The sequence below is a fragment of the Hylobates moloch genome, unplaced genomic scaffold (genome assembly GCF_009828535.3).
Source record: "Hylobates moloch isolate HMO894 unplaced genomic scaffold, HMol_V3 SCAFFOLD_129, whole genome shotgun sequence".
In the NCBI taxonomy this organism is placed as follows: domain Eukaryota; kingdom Metazoa; phylum Chordata; class Mammalia; order Primates; family Hylobatidae; genus Hylobates; species Hylobates moloch.
The window spans coordinates 36,067-54,937 of record NW_026652404.1 but is presented as its reverse complement, the minus strand read 5'-3'; the positions used below and the strand labels follow the sequence as shown (position 1 = coordinate 54,937).

Here is an 18,871-nt window from a genome sequence, read left to right as displayed (position 1 = left end):
TTTTTTTTTTTTTTTTTTTGAGATGGAGCCTCGCTCTCTGTCACCCAGGCTGGAGTGCAATGGCGTGATCTCAGCTCACTGCAACCTCCACCTCCCAGGTTCAAATGATTCTCCTGCTTCAGCCTCCTGAGTAGCTGGAATTACAGGTCCCCACCACTACGCCCGGCTAATTTTTGTATTTTTGGTAGAGAGGGGGGTTTCACCATGTTGGCCAGGCTGGTCTCGAACTCCTGAGCTTAAGTGATCCACCCACCTCGACCTCCCAAAGTGCTAGGATTACAGGCATGAGCCACCGCTCCTGGACGATGGTGTTTTTTTTTTTTTAAATAATTTATTTATATTTATTTATTATTATTATTTTATTTTTGAGATGGAGTCTCACTTTGTTGCCCAGGCTGGAGTGCAGTGGTGCGATCTTGGCTCACTGCAACCTCTGCTTCCCAGGTTGAAGCGATTCTCCTGCCTCAGCCTCCTGAGTAGATGGTATTACAGGCATGAGCCACCACGCCTGGCTAATTTCTTTGTATTTTTGGTAGAGTCGAGGTTTCACCATGTTGGCCAGGCTGGTCTTAAACTCCTGACCTCAAGTGATCCACTTGCCTCAGCCTCCCAAAGTGCTGGGATTGCAGGCGTGAGCCACCGCGCCCGGCCTTGGCTAAGTTACTTGTTGGTTGGAGTCTAGGCTCTGGAGATAGACAGCAATGAATGAGATGGACAAAATCCCCTAATTTCCAAAAGCTGACACTGTATTGGGCTGACAGAGCAGGGACAAATAAATAAGATATATAATATGTCATGTGGTGATCAGGATTGGTTATGGGGAAAAATAAAGCAGGAAAGACAGAGAAGGGCCAGACGCGGGGACTCACACCTGTAATACCAGCACTTTAAGAGGCCAAGGCAGGAGGACTGCTTGAGCCCAGGAGTTTGAGACCAGACTGGGCAACAAAGTGAGACCCCATCTCTAAAAAAAAAATTAGCCGGGTGTGGTGGCACACACCTGTGGTCCCAGGTACTCGGGAAGCTGAGGTGGAAGGGTTCCTGGAACCTGGGAGTTCGAGGCTGCAGTGAGCTATGATTATACCACTGTGTTCCAGCCTGGGAGACAGAGTGAGATCCCATCTCAAAAGAAAAAATTAAATTAAATTAAAAAGACAGAGAGAGGGCCGGGCACGGTGGCTCAATGCCTGTAATCACAGCACTTTGGGAGGCCGAGGTGGGCGGATCACGAGGTCAGGAGATTGAGACCATCCTGTCTAACACGATGAAACCCCGTCTCTACTAAAAATACAAAAAATTAGCCAGGCGTGGTGTCGGGCGCCTGTAGTCCCAGCTACTAGGGAGGCTGAGGCAGGAGAATGGCGTGAACCCGGTAGGCGGAGCTTGCAGTGAGCCAAGATCATGCCACTGCACTCCAGCCTGGGCGACACACCGAGACTCTGTCTCAAAAAAAAAAAAAAGAGAGAGAGAGAGCGAGAGAGACAGGCATAGAGAGTGTGTATTGGGAGAGGATGTTATAATTTACAGTGTGCCAAGTAAAGGTTTCATGGAGGTGACATTTTGAGCAAAGACCTGAAGGAGGTAAGAGAGCCACCTCATGAATATGTGAGGGAACTGTGTTCCAAGCAGAAAGAACAGTCAGTGTGCCGGGCATGGCAGCTCACGCCTGTAATCCCAGCACTTCGGGAGGCCAAGGCGGGTGGATTGCCTGAGCTCAGGAGTTCAAGACCAGCTGGGCAACATGGTGAAACCCTGTCTCTACTAAAATACAAAAAATTAGCCGGGTGTAGTGGTGTGTGCCTGTAATCCCAGCTACTCGGGAGGCTGAGGCAGCAGAATTGCTTGAACTTTTAAGAAAACGCCACTGTACTCCAGCCTGGGCAACAGAGTGAGACTCCGTCTCAAAAAAAAAAAAAAAATACAAGTCGGTGCAAAGGCCCTGAGGCTGGAGCTTGCCTGGTGTATTTGAAGAACAGCAGAAACCAGTGGTGCCTGGCTGCAGAGGGAGCAAGGGAGTGTTGAGAAGAAAGCCCAAGAAAAAGCAGGCTGCGCGAGAGAGGAGGTGACAGCCAGATCTTACAAGACCTCAAAGCTCCTGGTGGGGACTTGGGACTTTTCTCTGGGTGAGATGGAACACCCAAGGTGGGGAGGTTTGATGAGATAACTGAGGGCCAGGGCGTTATAGGAGTTTGCCAGTCAGGAACAATGTTGCAGTAGGAGGATGTAGGTTTCTGGGAGTCGAAAAGGAACAATTAATCCTTCACACAGCAAATATACGTATTTATACATTTAACTCTGGCTCTGTTCCAAACCTTGTGTTAACAGTGAGCCCAATAGATATTAATACAAATAAAATGTAATGCCAGGAATTTAGCCACTCATAACTTACATGAGTTACGAACTTTTTTTTTTTGAGACAGGGTCTCTCTCTGTCACCCAGGCTGGAGTGCAGTGGCATCATCTTGGCTCATTGCAACCTCTGCCTCCTGGGTTCAAGCGATTCTCCTGCCTCAACCTCCCAAGTAGCTGGGATTACAGGAGCACACAACCACACCCAGCTAATTTTTGTATTAGCTGGGTGTTTTTTTTTTTGAGACGGAATCTCGCTCTGTCGCCCAGGCTGGAGTGCAGTGGCGCAATCTTGGCTCACTGCAAGCTCCGCCTCCCGGGTTCACGCCATTCTCCTGCCTCAGCCTCTCCGAGTAGCTGGGACTACAGGCGCCCGCCACCGCGCCCGGCTAATTTTTTGTATTTTTAGTAGAGACGGGGTTTCACCGTGGTCTCGATCTCCTGACCTCGTGATCCGCCCGCCTCGGCCTCCCAAAGTGCTGGGATTACAAGCGTGAGCCACCGTGCCCGGCTAATTTTTGTATTTTTAGTAGAGATGGGGTCTCAACATGTTGCCCAGGCTGGTCACGAACTCCTGACCTCAGGCGATACACTTGTCTCGGCCTCTCAAAGTGCTGGGATTACAGGTGTGAGCCACCACGCCCTGCCTAAGGTGTCGTTTTTGACATTTAAATCTGCCATCTAGGCTGGGGATGGTGGTGCACGCCTGTAATCCCAGCTACTTGGGAGGCTGAGGCAGGAGAATCACCTCCACCCAGGAGGTGGAGGTTGCAGTGAGCCGAGATGACGCCACTGCACTCCAGCCTGAGAGACAGAGTAAGACTCTCTCTCAAAAAATAAATAAATAAATAATAAATCTCCAATCTACCTCTAACTTTATACCTTTCCAGATGGCTATTGAGTGTCTTAGTTTTATGGAGAAAAGTCCATCTCGTTTTCAATGATATGAAATTCCACTGTTAAGATGTAAATTCCCGGCTGGGCGCGGTGGCTCATGCCTGTAATCCCAGCACTTTGGGAGGCCAAGGTGGGCGGATCATGAGGTCAGGAGATCGAGACCATCCTGGCTAACACAGTGAAACCCCGTCTCTACTAAAAATACATAAAATTAGCCAGGTGTGGTGGCGTGTGCCTGTAATCCCAGCTACTTGGGAGGCTTAGGCAGGAGAATAGCTTGAATCTGGGAGGCAGAGGTTTCAGTGAGCCAAGATCGTGCCACTGCACTCCAGCCTGGGTGACAGACCAAGACTCCGTCTCAGATAAAAAAAAAAAAAAAAGATGTAAATTCCCACATGTATTTCTGGCTCCTCTAATCTGTCCCTTTTAACCAGTTGTCTGTCCATTTATGGGCCAGCTCCAAACTGTTTGAAAACTATACTTTTATGATGAGTTTTCAAATGCAGAAGTGCTGGTTTCCTCTTACTTTTTCAGAAATGTTCTGGATCTTTTCACATTTTTTTTTTTCTGTTGAACCTCAGAATCAACCTGCCTAACTTTAAAAGAGACTTCTAGTGTTTTAAATGAGGCTAGATTAAATTCATAGATTCGGGGGGAAACTAGGTTCAACTTTTTAATACTGGATCTTCCCAAATATTCAAATCTTGTATGCTCAGCCCTAGCAGCAGTTTCAAATTTTTTGAACTAGATCCTGTGCCATTTTTGATAAGCTCATTCCAAGATATTTTTATTATCTTTTAATTCTTGCTTGAGTAAATGCAATGTTCTTTTCTTCTGCTTGTTTTCTAAGCCAGTTTTCTGTATACTGGCACTTGTTTAGGTTGAGGATATTAATTTTGCAACCCCAGAGCCCCCTTGCTCAATTCTCATTTCTTCCAATAGTTTATGGGTTCTCTTTCAAAGTATACAGTCACATTGAGGCAGGAGAATAGGGCCTGGAGGCAGGGAACCTAAGGCTGATTCACCCTGACTTCTAGAACTACATCGAAAGAAAAACCTCAACCTTCCAAGCTTAAGTAACGAAAGGACCAGGGGAGACTCCTGCAAACCCCAACCTTTTCTGTGGGGCAGATGGGAAATCGAAGGTACCTCTGATTGGTTGCAGAAAGCATAGGAGTGTAACTTCCTAACTTCACTTCAGCCTCTGATTGGTTGCTGTACACAACCACCGTCCACAACCAATCAGACTGATTGCAGGCAAGGTCTTTGTTTGCATAGAAGTGCAACTTCGTAACTTCACTTTAGCCTCTGATTGCTTGCTTTTTGCAACCTACCAGAATGATTGCAGACCACCACTTCATTTACACGGGGTGAACACCAAGTGGCCAATGGGAGGGCCGGGTGCAGTGGCTCAAGCATGTAATCCCAGCACTTTAGGAGGCCAAGGCTGGCGGATCACCTGAGGTCAGGAGTTCCAGACCAGTCTGGCCAACATGGTGAAACCCCGTCTCTACCAAAAAATATACAAAAATTAGCCAGGCGTGGTGACAGACACCTGTAATCCCAGCTACTCGGGAGGCTGAGGCAGGAGAATTGCTTGAACCCGGGAGGCAGAGGTTGCAGTGAGCCAAGATTGCACCATTGCACTCCAGCCTGGGCGACAAGAGTGAGACTCCATCTCAAAATAAATAAATAAATAAAAATAAGCGGCCAATGGGAAACCTATGAGGTATTTGGACCTGAGAAGATTCTGTATCCGGGGCCCTTGAGCAGCCGCTGGGGCCTGCTCCCACACTGTGGTGTGTACTTTCACTTCTGATAAATCTCTGCTTTCCTTGCTTTGCTGTGCGTTTTGTCCAATTCTTTGCTCAAAACACCAAGAACCTAGACAACTTGCAGTCAAGACCCTCTGTCGATAACAACGTCATCTCTGAAGAACAGACACATTTCCTTTTTCTAAGGTTCATACTCTTCTTCTTTTTCCCTATATAATTACATGAGTCATGTTCCTTGAATCTCAGCCCAGTACTCAAGGTTTTTGCTTCCTGGCACAGGGCCTGGGGCCTCTGTCCATCCTTGAAATTGTTTATCATTTTCTGCTCCAAAACGGTTATACCCAAAGGTGCTTTACCGTGACTTTTTCTCAGGCTTGGAGGCATCACTCCATTGGGAGCTATTTCGGCAGGAAGCTTCTCTGACTGTCCTAGTTCTCATTCCAATAAACGTAAAAACAACAGTCATATTATAGGCATTGACATGCATTCTGAAGAGCCTTATATTCTGCTCAATAGCATGTTTGTTTTTTGTTTTGTTTTTTGTTGTTCTTTTGTTTTGTTTTGTTTTGGAGATGAAGTCTCGCTCTGTTGCCCAGGCTGGAGTGCAGTGGCGAGATCTAGGCTCACTGCAAGCTCTGCCTCCCGGGTTCTGGCCATTCTCCCGCCTCAGCCTCCCAAGTAGCTGGAACTACAGACACCTGCCACCACGCCCAGCTAATTTTTCATATTTTTAGTAGAGACAGGTTTTCACCGTGTTAGCCAGGATGGTCTCGATCTCCTGACCTCGTGATCCGCCCGCCTTGGCCTCCCAAAGTGCTGGGATTACAGGTGTGAGCCACTGCGCCCGGCATGTTTTTTGTTTTTGAGACGGAGCCTCGCTCTGTTGCACAGGCTGGAGCGCAGTGTCGTGATCTCGGCTCACTGCAATCTCTGCCTCTCAAGTTGAAGCAATTCTCCTGCCTCAGCCTCCCCAGTAGCTGGGATTACAGGTGTGTGCCACCACATCTGGCTAATTTTTGTATTTGTAGCAGACACGGGGTTTCACCATGCTGGCCGGGCTGGTCTCAAACTCTTGACCTCATGGAATCTGCCCACTTCGGTCTCCCAAAATACTAGGATTACAGGCGTGAGCCACTGTGCCTGGTCAATAGCATGTTAGAATTAAATGAGCCTTTTGGGAAAATTTAGGTGAGGGTAGGTTACCCAAAGACTATGCAGCCACGTTCAAACCTTTGGTGGTTTATGTATTCATTTAGAGATAGGGTCTCAATCCTGTCACCCAGGCTGGAGTGCCGTGGCATGATCATGGCTCACTGCAGCCTCGACCTCCTAGGCTTGGGTGATTCTTGTGGCCACCTCAGCCTTGTGAGTGGCTGGGACTACAGAGATGCACCACCTCGCCCAGCTAATTTTTTTTTTTTTTTTTGGTATTTTTGTATTTTTAGTAGAGACAGGGTTTTGCCATGTTGCCCAGGCTGATCTCAAACTCCTTGGCTTAAGCGATCTTCCTGCCTCAGCCTCCCAAAGTGTTGGGATTACAGGCATGAACCACCACACTCAGCCCTTTGGTGTTTTTTTTGTTTGTTTGTTTGTTGGTTTGAGACAGAGTCTCGCTCTGTTGCCCAGGCTGGAGTGCAGTGGCACCATCTCGGCTCACTGCAAGCTCCACGTCCCGGGTCCACACCATTCTCCTGCCTCAGCCTCCTGAGTAGCTGGGACTAAAGGCGCCTGCCACCACGCCCGGCTAATTTTTTTTGTGTGTTTTTAGTAGAGACAGAGTTTCAGCGTGTTAGCCGGGATGGTCTCAATCTCCTGATCTGGTGATCCGCCCGCCTTGGCCTCCCAAAGTGCTGGGATTACAGGCGTGAGCCACCGTGCCCGGTCCTTAATTTTTAAAGTTTTTGTAGAGACGGGGTCCCACCATGTTGCCCTAGCTGGTCTTGAACTCCTGGGCTCAAGTGATCTTCCTGCCTTGGCCTCCCAAAGTGCTGGAATTACAAAGTGCTGGTGGCGTGAAGCACCTTGCCCAGCTGTGTACACTTCTAAATGGTTCATTTTATATTATGTGAATTTCACCTCAATAAAAAAAATTTTTTTTTTTTTTTTCAGACAGAGTTTCCCTCTTGTTGCCCAGGCTGGGGTGCAATGGCGCGATCTCGGCTCACTGCAACCTACGCCACCCCAGGTTCAAGCGATTCTCCTGCCTCAGCCTCCCGAGTAGCTGGGATTACAGGCGCACACCACCAGGCCCGGCTAATTTTGTGTTTTTAGTACAGATGGGGTTTCAGCATGTTGGTCAGGCTGGTCTCAAACTCCCGACCCCAGGTGATCCGTCTGTCTCGGCCTCCCAAAGTGCTGAGATTACAGGCGTGAGCCACCACGCCTGGCCTAAAAAAATTTTTTTAAGAAATTAGCCAGGCATGATAGTGCATGCCTGTAGTCCCAGCTACTCGGGGGGCTGAGGTGGGAAGATTGTTTGAACCCGGGAGGTTGAGGCTGCAGTGAGCGAGACCGTGCCACTGATCTCCAGCCGGTAGTCTAGCCCTGGGATCCTGTGCCCTTATCCATTATCCAGTGTTGGCTACACAAAACTAATGAGTACATATTTTCAACTATAGTTTAAGTGGGTGACATATTTTTCAGTATATTTTATGTAGGTGAGTTTCAGTTTGGGGGTATTCTACTTACACAATCTATTGAGCTGGATATTAACTGAGAACAAACAGAAATTGATGAACTCTGAAAAACATAAAACATGAGCAACATGATGTCACCGCAAAAGACAAAACAGCACATAGCCGTCTTCTGACTGTATTTTGCTGACAGTCCATGAGCTAATAGCCTGAACTCAGCAGTGTTGTTCCCTTGGGGGAGACACACACACACACACACACACACACACACTCTCTCTCTCTCTCACACACACACTCTCACACACACACACACACACACACTCACACACACTCACACACACACACAGAGTTGGGCGTTTCTGCACCCCACCCCCACCCCAACACACACACGAGTTGGTGGTTGTGCTGCCCGGAGCCTCCAGTCCGCGAGTGTGAAGAACGGACCAGATGGGTCCAACAGTGCTGGGTCAAGGCGAAGAGGGGGCAGCCGGAAGCGCGCGCATGCTCTGGACTCGTGCACCCGCCGAAACGGGTGCGCACGGGGCGCGCGGGGGTGAGGGGTGAGGGGTGTGAGGAGTGAGGGGTGAGGGGCGAGAGAGACGGGAGCCGGGTAGGGGCAGCCCTTTCCCTGGCGGTAGTGGGGGCGGTAGTGCTGTTGCCCTTTTAAGCTGCGGCTTGACGGGAGCAGCGCCTCCTGTCGGTGGAGTCTGTTACAAGGGGAGCAGCCGCCCAGGCCGCCACACAGCTCCCCGCAGAGGCCTCGGTGCCCCTTGCCATTTTCTAGCCCTACTCCGACTAGAGTGGAGGCAGCGGGGAGAGGCGGAGCTGCGAGAGCGCCGCCGAGAGGTCCCGCGGGTGGTCGCGGCCATGACAGCGGCTCCCGACCGGCTCACCTTCCGCGCCCCTCCCGCCAGAGGTGAGAGTAAACTGTCCGTGTGAGGGTTCAAGGCCAAGCTGAAGTTGCTGGCCTCTATCTTCCACAAGAACCAGGAGCCGCCGCCGCAGCTCAGGCTCCACTGCAACATCACGGTGAGGCGCCCAGTGACGGCCTCACGGGGCAGGGCGAGGGCGGAGAGGAGGCGCCCAGAGTCCTGGGACAAAGGGGAGCCTGCCCGGAAGAGGCCCCGGTTCCCCGGGCGGGGCGAGCGCGCCCCTTTCTCCTGCGACTGGCCCGCCCCGCTGCGTGAGGCTTGGGTGGGAGGAGGCGGAGGGCGCGTCTCTCTGGCTCCTTGCACGGGGCTGGCTTGGGGGCTGCCAGCACCTCTCGCCCCAGTGGCCGCGCCCCGAGGTGGGAGCCCGCGTCGCCCGCAGCCCTTTCGGGGCCCGTGATCGACCTCAGTCAGCCAGCCTGCTCCCCGGGACCGCGACGGGGCGTGGCAGGGCGGCTCCGGCTGTTGTTTGAGCCCAGGCGGGGAAGGGGAAAGGCCTTTGAGATTTTCGGTTTTTTGGCCGGGCTTAGTGCTCATTCCTGTAATCCCGGCACTTTGGGAGACTGAGGCAGCTGGATCGCCTGAGGTCAGGAGTTCTAGACCAGCTTGGCCAACATGGTAAAACCCTGTCTCTACGAAAAACACAAAACTTAGCCGGGTATGGTGGCAGGCGCTTGTTGAGATGGAGTCTCACTCTGTCGCCCAGGCTGGAGTGCAGTGGGGCGATCTTGGCTTACTGCAGCCTCCGTCTCTTGACAGGCCATGGGTTCAAGCGATTCTCCTGCCTCAGCCTCCCGAGTAGCTGGGATTACAGGCGCCTGACACCACGCCTGGCTAACTTTTGTGTTGTTTAGTAGAGACTGGGTTTCGCCATGTTGGCCAGGCTGGTCTCGCACTCCTGACCTCAAATGACCCATCTCTGCCTCCCAAAGTTCTGGGATTACAGGCCTGAGCCACCGCGCCCGGATCCAAGGCCCTTAAGCTTAAACGCCTCATTCTTCAGTCAGGTTTTCCTTGTTCCCGCGTGTGCGTGTTCAGCCAATCGTTTTTAAGGAGAAACTAACAATGAAAACGGACTCGTGGATGGAGGAAAAGTTGGAATGCAGCCTCTGGTGCTGTTTGAGCGATCCCTCTCCCCCGGGCCGCTGCTGTGTTCTGGAAAGGCGCATTGTACCGTGGATGCAGCAAGTAACAGTCATGTCCAGGTGCTCTGCCCGCTTTTCCTTTCAGGCTTCTGTATCAGCTGTTTTTTCCCCTGTAGAATGTGCCCCTGACAGCCATCCCCTAACCCTACCCAATTTGTCTTTACGCGTCTGACCATCAAGGCTGTTCTGGGTCATATTTAGCTGATGCTGATATTTCCCCTTCCTCCCCTTTAGTCCTCACTATTTTTGCTTTGGTCATGTTATGCTGTATTCTGTAAGGCTTAAAAACAATTTTTATGGTGGCAGGGGAGAATGTTTTATAATTATGCTTTGTGCTTTTTATCTTCCACTCAATAAATGCTTGGTAAGTATTTGTTTTATTGAATGTATGACCCTATTCTAGCTATATTGTGCTTGAACAAAAATCTTAACTGCCTTGTAAGTTAACTGCTAAGAATTTGTCCAAAGTGCAGACATAACATCAAGAACTTGTCATGGAGAGTCCAAAAAGGTCTCTAAGGGCTTGATGGAAGTCTGTAAATTGACTTCCTGTGAAAGAGAGTGTAAGAAATGAAAATGTAAAGCATGACTGGAGAGCCAGAGTGATGAAGCCAGGGTCCCTTTCTCCAGATCCTTTGTAACAGTGTTATGTGATCTCTTCTAGAACATCGTTCTGAAAGATAATGCCGACTCAGAACCTAGGAAACCATCCAGTGGGTTTCTGCAGCTTAGGTGGTTCAAATCCTCATCAGCACCTTTGTTTTCTCTGCCTCAGTTTGCTTACAGTGATGTTCTCAGTAGCTGTAATTGCTGTCTGTCTTTGCATACTTAAGCATTTTTTTTAGATGACAGGGATATATGTGCATTTTTATTTTACCAAGTGTTAGAATTTTTACTCTGCTTTTGTGGGCTCTGGGTTAGCTGCTTGGTTGTAAAATGATTAGCAGGGAAAGCCGTGTGCCTGTGCGTGTGTACGTGTGTATTTTAAGTTTCTTTTGTTGTCACAGGACTTCGAATTTTATTTTATATGGTAATTCTGCCAATTTATTCTCCACCCCACATTTATTGAACAGCAAAATATGAAAGTAATGTGTCCCATAAGCAGCCTTCACTGGCAGGAAGGCAAGAGGAGGTGATTACGGAACTGAGGACCACAGCACCTGTTCCTCCCTGCTCTGGACCCGCAAGAGGCTCCCCATCACCTTCGGGATAAAGCCCGCATTCCTCACCACTGCCTCAGGGTCCTCCCTGGTTATGAACAGAGTGTTTGTTTGTTTTTATTATTATATTATGTTATTATTTTTTTTTTGAGACGAAGTCTTGCCCTGTCACCTAGGCTGGAGTGCAATGGCGTGATCTCAGCTTACTGCAACCTCCGCCTCCAGGGTTCAAGCGATTCTCCTGACTCAGCCTCCCTAGTAGCTGGGATTATAGGTGCCCACCACCACGCCCGGCTAGTTTTTTGTATCTTCAGTAGAGACGGGGTTTCACCATGCTGGCCAGGCTGGTCTCGAACTCCTGACCTCGTGATCCACCCGCCATGCCCTCTTAAAGTTCTGGGATCACAGGCGTGAGCCACCATACCCAGCCTATTATAATTTTTGAGACAGAGTCTCGCTCTGTTGCCCAGGCTGGAGTTCAGTGCAACCTCTGCCTCCAGGTTCAAACAACTGTCCTGCCTCAACCTCCCGAGTAGCTGGGTTTACAGGCATGCGCCACCATGCCCGACTGATTTTTGTATTTTTTTTTTTGTATTATTATTTTTTTTTTTGCACACAAAAACATTTTCTAAAAATACATACAAACAAAAAGATGCATATCAAACATATTAGGAAGGTTGCACATGGGAAGACGGGAATAGAAATGGGGGGTGGGAATTAAAGAAAATAAATGAGAGAGGGACTTTGTATGGATCAATGATAATAACTCAATCCTCTATTTGACAAAGAAGAAGGAGAAGGAAGAGGAAGAAAAAGAAAGTGGGATAAAGGATCAGAAAGGGAGGAAAATGGAAAAAATTAGAGTATGACTCCAGGGTAGACCTGTTTTGTTGTTGCTGGGTTGGTTGGTTGGTCTGTTGTATTTTTCATATGTTTCGCCACGTTGGCCAGGCTGGTCTCGAACCCCTAGCCTCAAGTGATCAACCCACCTCGGCCTCCTAGAGTGTCGGGACTACAGGCGTGAGCCACCACGTCCAGCCCCCACATTGCGTCTGGCCTCCGTGGTAGACCTCCCAGACGGGGCGGACGGGCAGAGGCGCTCCTCACTTCCCAGACGATGGGCGGCCGGGCAGAGGCGCTCCTCACATCCCAGACGATGGGCGGCCAGGCAGAGAGGCTCCCCACCTCCCAGACGGGGCGGCGGTGGGGCAGAGGCTGCAATCCCAGCACCCTGGGAGGCCAAGGCAGGCGGCTGGGAGGCGGAGGCTGCAGCGAGCCAAGACCACACCACCGCACTCCAGCCCGGGCAACACCGAGTGCCGAGTGAGCGAGACTCCGTCTGCAGTCCCAGCACCTCGGGAGGCCGAGACAGGCAGACCACTCGAGGTCAGGAGCTGGAGACCAGCGTGGCCAACATGGCAAAACTGCACCTCCAGCCAAAGGACAAAAAGCAGGCAGGGTTGGTGGCGCGTGCCCGCAATCCCAGGCAGCCCGCAGGCCGAGGTAGGAGAATCACGGGAGCCTGAGGCGGGGAGTCTGCAGCGAGTTGACTATACTCCAGCCTGGGCTACAGAGGAAAGAAGAGAGAAGAAAGGAAAGGGAAAGGGAAACGGGAAAGGAGAAAGAAGGAAGGCTGATTTTTGTATATTTAGTAGAGACAAAGTTTCGCCATGTTGGCCAGGCTGGTCTTGAACTCCTGACCTCAAGTGATCCGCCCGCCTTGGCCTCCCGAAGTACTGGGATTACAAGCTGAGCCACTGTACCTGGCCTGAACTGAATCTTTCTGTCTCTGCAAAATTCATATGATGAAGTCCTAACGCCAATGGGAGGTGTATTAGTCCATTCTCACGATGCTCTAAGGACATACCTGATACTGGGTGATTTATAAAGAGGTGTAATTGACTCATTTCCACATGGCTGGGGTGGCCTCGGGAAACTTACAATCATGATGGAAGGCACCCTTTATAGGGCAGCAGGAGAGAGAGTGAGAGACCAGCGAAGGGGGAATCCCTTATAAAACCATCAGATCTCCCTTATTGATTCATTGAGATGGAATCCAGCTCTATCATCCAGGCTGGAGTGCGGTGGTGTGATCTCGGCTCACTGCAACCTCCGCCTCCCGAGGTCAAGCAATTCTGCCTCAGCCTCCCCAGTAGCTAGGACTGCAGGCGTGTGCCACCATGTCCAGCTAATTTTTTTTTTTTTTTTTTTTTCCAGTAGAGACAGAGTTTCACCATGTTGGCCAGGCTGGTCTCGAACTCGTGACCTCAGGTGATCTGCCCGCTTCAGCCTCCCAAAGTGCTGAGATTACAGGTGTGAGCCATTGCACCCGGCCATCAGATCTCGTAAGAACTCACTCACTATCACGAGAACAGCATGAAGGGGAAACCATCCCCCATGATTCACTTACCTCCCACCAGTTCCTTCCGTAACACGTGGGCATTATGGGATTACAATTCAAGTTGACATTTGGGTGGAGACACAAAGCCTAACCATAGCAGAACGGTATTTAGAGATGGAGCTTTTTGGAGGTGATTAGGGTTAGATGAGGTTGTCAGGGTGGGGGTCTCTATGATGGGATTAGTGTGCTTATATGAAGAGATAGAAAAGAACTCCTGGCTCTCTCTGCCCTGTGAGGACGCAGAGAGAAGCCAGAAATTTGCAAGCCCGGAAGAGGGTCCTCCCATAACCTAACCATGCTGGCACCCTGCTCTCGGACGTCCAGCCTCCAGAACGCTGAGAAACAAACCTCTTGTTTAAGCCACTTAATTTATGGCATTTTTTTTGTTGTTGGAGACAGAGTCTCTCTCTGTTGCCCAGGCTGGAGTGCAGTGGCGCAATTTTGGCTCACCGCAACCTCTGCCTCCTGGGTTCAAGCGATTCTCGTGCCTCAACCTCCCGAGTAGCTGGGAGTACAGGTGCGTGCCACCACACCCAGCTAATTTTTTATATTTTTGGTAGAGACAGGGTTTCGCCATATTGGCCAGGCTGGTCTCGAACTCCTGACCTCAGGTGATCTGCCTGCCTCAGCCTTCCAAAGTGCTGGGATTACAGGCGTGAGCCACTGCCCAGCCAGTTTATGGCATTTTCTTATGAGAACCCTCATTTCGTCTCCTCACTCTTCCTGCAGTTCCTTCTTTTCCAGTATCTTTTCCCATCTATTCTTAGTAGGCTCTTCCTCTGGGAAGCCTTCCCTCTGAGATCCCTCAGAGCCCCATATGCCCCTCCATCACAGCCGTTGGCCACCGATGATGTAACTGCCCAGTGACATGTCTGTCTCTCCACTGGTCTGTGGATGCCCAATGGGCAAGGCTAAGTAGGTCTTACTGATGTGCTCCAGTACCCAGCAGAATGCCTGACACATAGTAGGTGCTCAATGAAGATGAATGGATGAGTGCCTGGCACACAGCAGGTGCTCAGTAAAAATGAATATGTCCAATTAGCTCTGAATTAATAGTTCCCACCTGGGACCCAGCTCCTCCCACCTCCCTGGGTGCCTGTCTCATCTCTTTCATCCTCAGCTGTCAGAGGGACTCTTCAACAATGCTGATATGGGCCAGCATGGTGGCTCGTGCCTGTAATCCCAGCACTTCGGGAGGCTGAGGCGGGAGGATCACTTGAGCCCAGGAGTTCAAGGCCAGCCTAGGCAACATAGTCTGACCCCATTTCTAAAGGATTTTTTTTTTAATCAGCCAGGTGTGCTGTCGCACGCCTGTAATCCCAGCTCCTTGAGAGGCTGAGGAGGGAGGGTGAGACTGCAGTGAGTCGAGATCGCACCAGTGCATTCCAGCCTGGGCAAAAGAGCAAGACCCTGTCTCAAAAATAATAAAAGAGATAGGCGTGGTGGCTCATGCCTGTAATCCCAGCACTTTGGAAGGGTGAGGTGGGAGGATTGCTTGAGCCCAGGAGTTCAAGACCAAACTGGGCAACATGGCAAAACTGTCTCTACAAAAAATTAGCCATGCGTGGTGGTGGACGCCTGTAGTGCCAGCTGCTTGGGAGACAGGTGGGAGAATCACCTGAGCTCCGGAGGTCGAGGCTGCACTCCAGCCTGAGCATAGGAGTGAGGCCCTGCCTCAAAAATAATTTTAGGCCGGATGCGGTGGCTCACGCCTGTAATCCCAGCACTTTAGGAGGCTGAGGTAGGCGGATCATCTGAGGTCAGGAGTTAGAGACCAGCCTGCACAACGTGACGAAAACCAGTCTCTACTAAAAATACAAAACTTGACCGGGCGTGGTGGCGGGCGCCTGTAATACCAGCTACACGGGAGGCTGAGGCAGGAGAATCGCTTGAATCCGGGAGGTGAAGGCTGCAGTAAGCTGAGATCACGCCACTGCACTCCAGCCTAGGCGACAAGAGCGAAACTCCGTCTCAAAAAAAAATAATAAATTTAAAAAGTTAAAATGCTGATACGATCCCCTCCTCCCCTGCTGAAGAGCCTGCTATGGCTCCCAATGCCTACGCTGGGCTGTCTGTGGTCCCTGCGTCGCTCAGCACCTGTGGGAAAGTGGGCCTGTTTGAAGTTAGAGGTCCACACCTGTGTCACTTCTTTCAACTTTACATACTGATTACTAATTCGAGTTTTTTGGTGTTTTTGTCAATCCCATACTCAGTCTAGCTTCCATACAAGTGCACACGGTTCACCCTGCCCTTCCTCGCTTTCCAGCCTCGGCTCTGCCTCCGCCTACCGCCTCGGTGAAGTCCACCTGGCCGGCCCCGGGCCTCACCGGTCCTTGGCGCGACCCAGTTCGTCTACGGCGGCGCGCAGCTGCTGGTCGTGGAGGGCCAGGTGCTCGGCTTGGGCGTGTGCGTTAGCCTCCTGGATCTACAGGGCCGGCAGCGCCGACAAGTCCAAGGCAGCTGTCCAGGCCCGGCCACGCCCCCAGGCGGCCCGGAACTGGCGCAGGCCCCGCCCCCGGGAGGGCCCCGCCCCACTAGACCTCGGCGCGATTGGTCGCTGACCCCGCTAGACCCCGCCCCACAGGGCTGGGTCGTGCTCTCCTCCAACCCAAACACTACCACCGGTTCCGGGATCATGAAACTCCGCCCCTGAGTTTGGGCTCACTCTAGGATTGGACAAGATCTTGACAGCCACGCCCCCAGGCTGGCCACATTTTTTGGCGGCTCGCGCAACTCAGGCTCTGAAAACGGGATTGGTCACACCTTCGATACTGTCCCCGCCCTACTTGGAAGCTAACACCAGGATTGGCCCGGACTCCGCGAAACAGCAAGCCTGACCACGCCCCCCCGAACCTGTGGCCTGTCAGGGGTAGATCCAGGCACGGCCTCGCCCCTTCATCACTTATACAGTCTCGGATTGGTCAAGTCCCTTTTAGGTCATTCCTCCAATTCTAGCCACGCCCCCAAGTCCAGCGCCTGTGTACTTCATCCGGTCTAGGGCGTGGGACACCCGCGAGTTGGACAGAGGCCACGTCCCGCCGAGCTTCTCGTATTGTCATTGGTCACTTTCCCGATAATCCCCGCCCCTGATCCTGTCCACGGCCCAAAACAGTAGCACCCGGCTCAGACTCCAGCTTGGTGACTGACCACAGGGCATGACCACTCGCTATACAGATTCTGACACTGGGTGTGGCCACATCCCCGCCATGCCCCGCCCCACAGTCCTTGTCTCGTCATGTCTCGCTCCTATCAACTGGAGTCCCGCTCGTCCCAGTCTGAGCCTGGCCCCTCCCCTAGTAGATTAGTCCCCGCCTCTAGTAGTCAAACCGTCCCTAACCTAGGACTCCCTGAGCTGGGACTAGCGAAATCTGTCTGCACTGATCGGAGTCGTCCTCAGTTTCACCCTCTGGGAATCGGCCTGGGAGTGCACTTGCTGCTCTCTTCCACCAGGCCTGTCCCCGGTGCGTGCGCGCGATCCGTGTCCGTGTCCGCGCCCGCGCCTATCAATAAAGTTGCTCATTTGTTGCCGGCCCGCTAGCCCGAAAGGTTGCGCGCGCAGCCCGAGAAGTCTCGCGATAGCCAGCCGCTGCTGCCCTTGCGCTTGCCGAGCCGGCGGGGTCCGTGGTGCGGGATCTGGGTTGCAGGCTATGGCGCCGACGGTTTTTCGTCAGTACTGGGATATCCCCGATGGCACCGATTGCCACCGCAAAGCCTACAGCACCACCAGTATTGCCAGCGTCGCTGGTGAGCGCCGGCCTGGCCCCGAGGTTGGAGGGCCGAGGCCGCAGGGAGGTCGTGGGGTTACTGGGGGCTGTTTGGATCGAACGGGTCTGGGAGTCTCGCGGGTACTCACGTGGTCGTCATCGGGGTGTCTTGGGCGGTCGTGGGGGGGGATCTGGCGTGAAATGGATGTTGGTAGGGGTCCAGCAGGGTTGGGGAGCACTGGGAGGTCGTGACATGCGACAAGCTAGTCCCTGGGGTCGTCTGAGGCGGTCCCAAGCTATCGCCAGGCTCGGGGAAATTGTGGAGTGAGACAGGGCCATTATCAAGTCCAAGGAGCTAAGGGACCACGAGACTTTCCAACGGGGTAGCAGATTGTTAGAGGGGCTCATGAGTCATGATTGGGGCATCTGAGGGCGGTACAGATGTTTGAGAAAGCTTTGGGGTGGGATGAGGTCTTTCTGTGGTGAGGGGGTGCTGGGTGGTTAGGGATACCTGAAGCTTTTACTGGGACCGCCAGAGAGGTCCTAAGTGAGGTGGATCAGGAGCTACTGTGAGGGTACCCTTGCAGGGGAATAAGGGGGACCCACAAGCCCTGGCATTCTTTTTTTTTTTTTTTTTTTTTGAGACAGAGCCTTGCTCTGTCGCCCAGGCTGGAGTGCAGTGGCGCGATCTCGGCTCACTGCAACCTTCAGCTCCCTGGTTCAAGCAATTCCCCTGCCTCAGCCTCCCAAGTAGCTGGGATTATGGGCGCACGCCACCGCGCCCAGCTAATTATTTTGTATTTTTAGTAGAGACGGGATTTCACCGTGTTGGCCAGACTGATCTGGAACTCCTGGTCTCAGGCAATTCGCCCATCTCGGGCTCCCAAAGTGCTGGGATTACAGGCATGGGCCACCATGCCTGGCCGGCCCTGGCATTCTCTTATAGGGTAAATCTGAGTCTTGCCCCTTCCAGCCTGAGCGTTTCATGGGCGTCATGTCCTTTAATTCTCAGCCACAGGTTGGGACTCATCAGGTCCCAGATGGAGCTGGAAGTCCCCTTCCCTCTAATGAAGAATCTTTACAAACTGGGCCAGGCGCGGTGGCTCACACCTGTAATCCGGCGCTCAGAGGCTAAAGTGGAAGGATCGCTTGAGGCCAGGAGTTCCAGACCAGCCTGGGCAAAATAGCAAGATCCCCATCTCTGCAAAAAAGTAAAACAATTAGCTGGGCATGGTGGTGCGTACCTGTAGTCCCAGCTACTCAGGAGGCTGAGACAGGAGGATCACTTGAAACCAGGAGTTCAAGGCTCTAGTGAGCTATGATTGTGCCACTGCACACCAGCCTGGGCGACAGAGCGAGACCTTGTCTCAAAAAATAAAAATAATAGGCCGGGCGTGGTGGCTCACTCCTGTAATCCCAGCACTTTGGGAGGCGGATCACGAGGTCAGGAGATTGAGACCATCCTGGCTAACACGGTGAAACCCTGTCTCTACTAAAAATACAAAAAATTAGCCGGGCATTGTGGCGGGCGCCTGTAGTCCCAGCTACTTGGGAGGCTGAGGCAGGAGAATGGCGTGAACCCAGGAGGCAGAGGTTGCAGTGAGCCGAGATTGTGCCACTGCACTCCAGCCTGGGCAATAGAGTGAGACTCTGTCTCAAAAAAAAAAAAAAAAAAACCAGCTGGGCGCGGTGGCTCACGCCTGTAATCCCAGCACTTTGGGAGGCTGAGGCGGGTGGATCACGAGGTCAGGAGATCAAGACCATCCTGGCTAACACGGTGTAACCCCGTCTCTACTAACAATACAAAAAAAATTAGCCAGGCATAGGCCGGGTGCCATGGCTCACGCCTGTAATCCCAGCACTTTGGGAGGCCAAGGC

General features: G+C 51.9%; 2 protein-coding genes across 2 annotated transcripts in view; one reads left to right on the top strand and one right to left on the bottom strand.

Moving 5' to 3' along the window:
* LOC131382597 (uncharacterized) overlaps positions 1-8,523 on the bottom strand; it is a 13,920-nt gene extending 5,397 nt beyond the window's left edge. The window contains exons 1-3 of the mRNA XM_058434954.1: positions 8,484-8,523; positions 8,043-8,449; positions 7,710-7,760 (exon numbers count right to left, since the gene is read on the bottom strand). Coding sequence (XP_058290937.1) covers positions 7,710-7,760; positions 8,043-8,449; positions 8,484-8,523 — 498 coding nt within the window. The remainder of the gene's footprint in view (positions 1-7,709; positions 7,761-8,042; positions 8,450-8,483) is intronic.
* An 8,322-nt stretch (positions 8,524-16,845) lies between these two features.
* Positions 16,846-18,871, top strand: part of LOC116464030 (NADH dehydrogenase [ubiquinone] 1 alpha subcomplex subunit 11) — an 11,058-nt gene continuing 9,032 nt past the window's right edge. Inside the window, exon 1 of the mRNA XM_032147300.2 lies at positions 16,846-17,033. Coding sequence (XP_032003191.1) covers positions 16,937-17,033 — 97 coding nt within the window. The 5' untranslated portion in view covers positions 16,846-16,936. The remainder of the gene's footprint in view (positions 17,034-18,871) is intronic.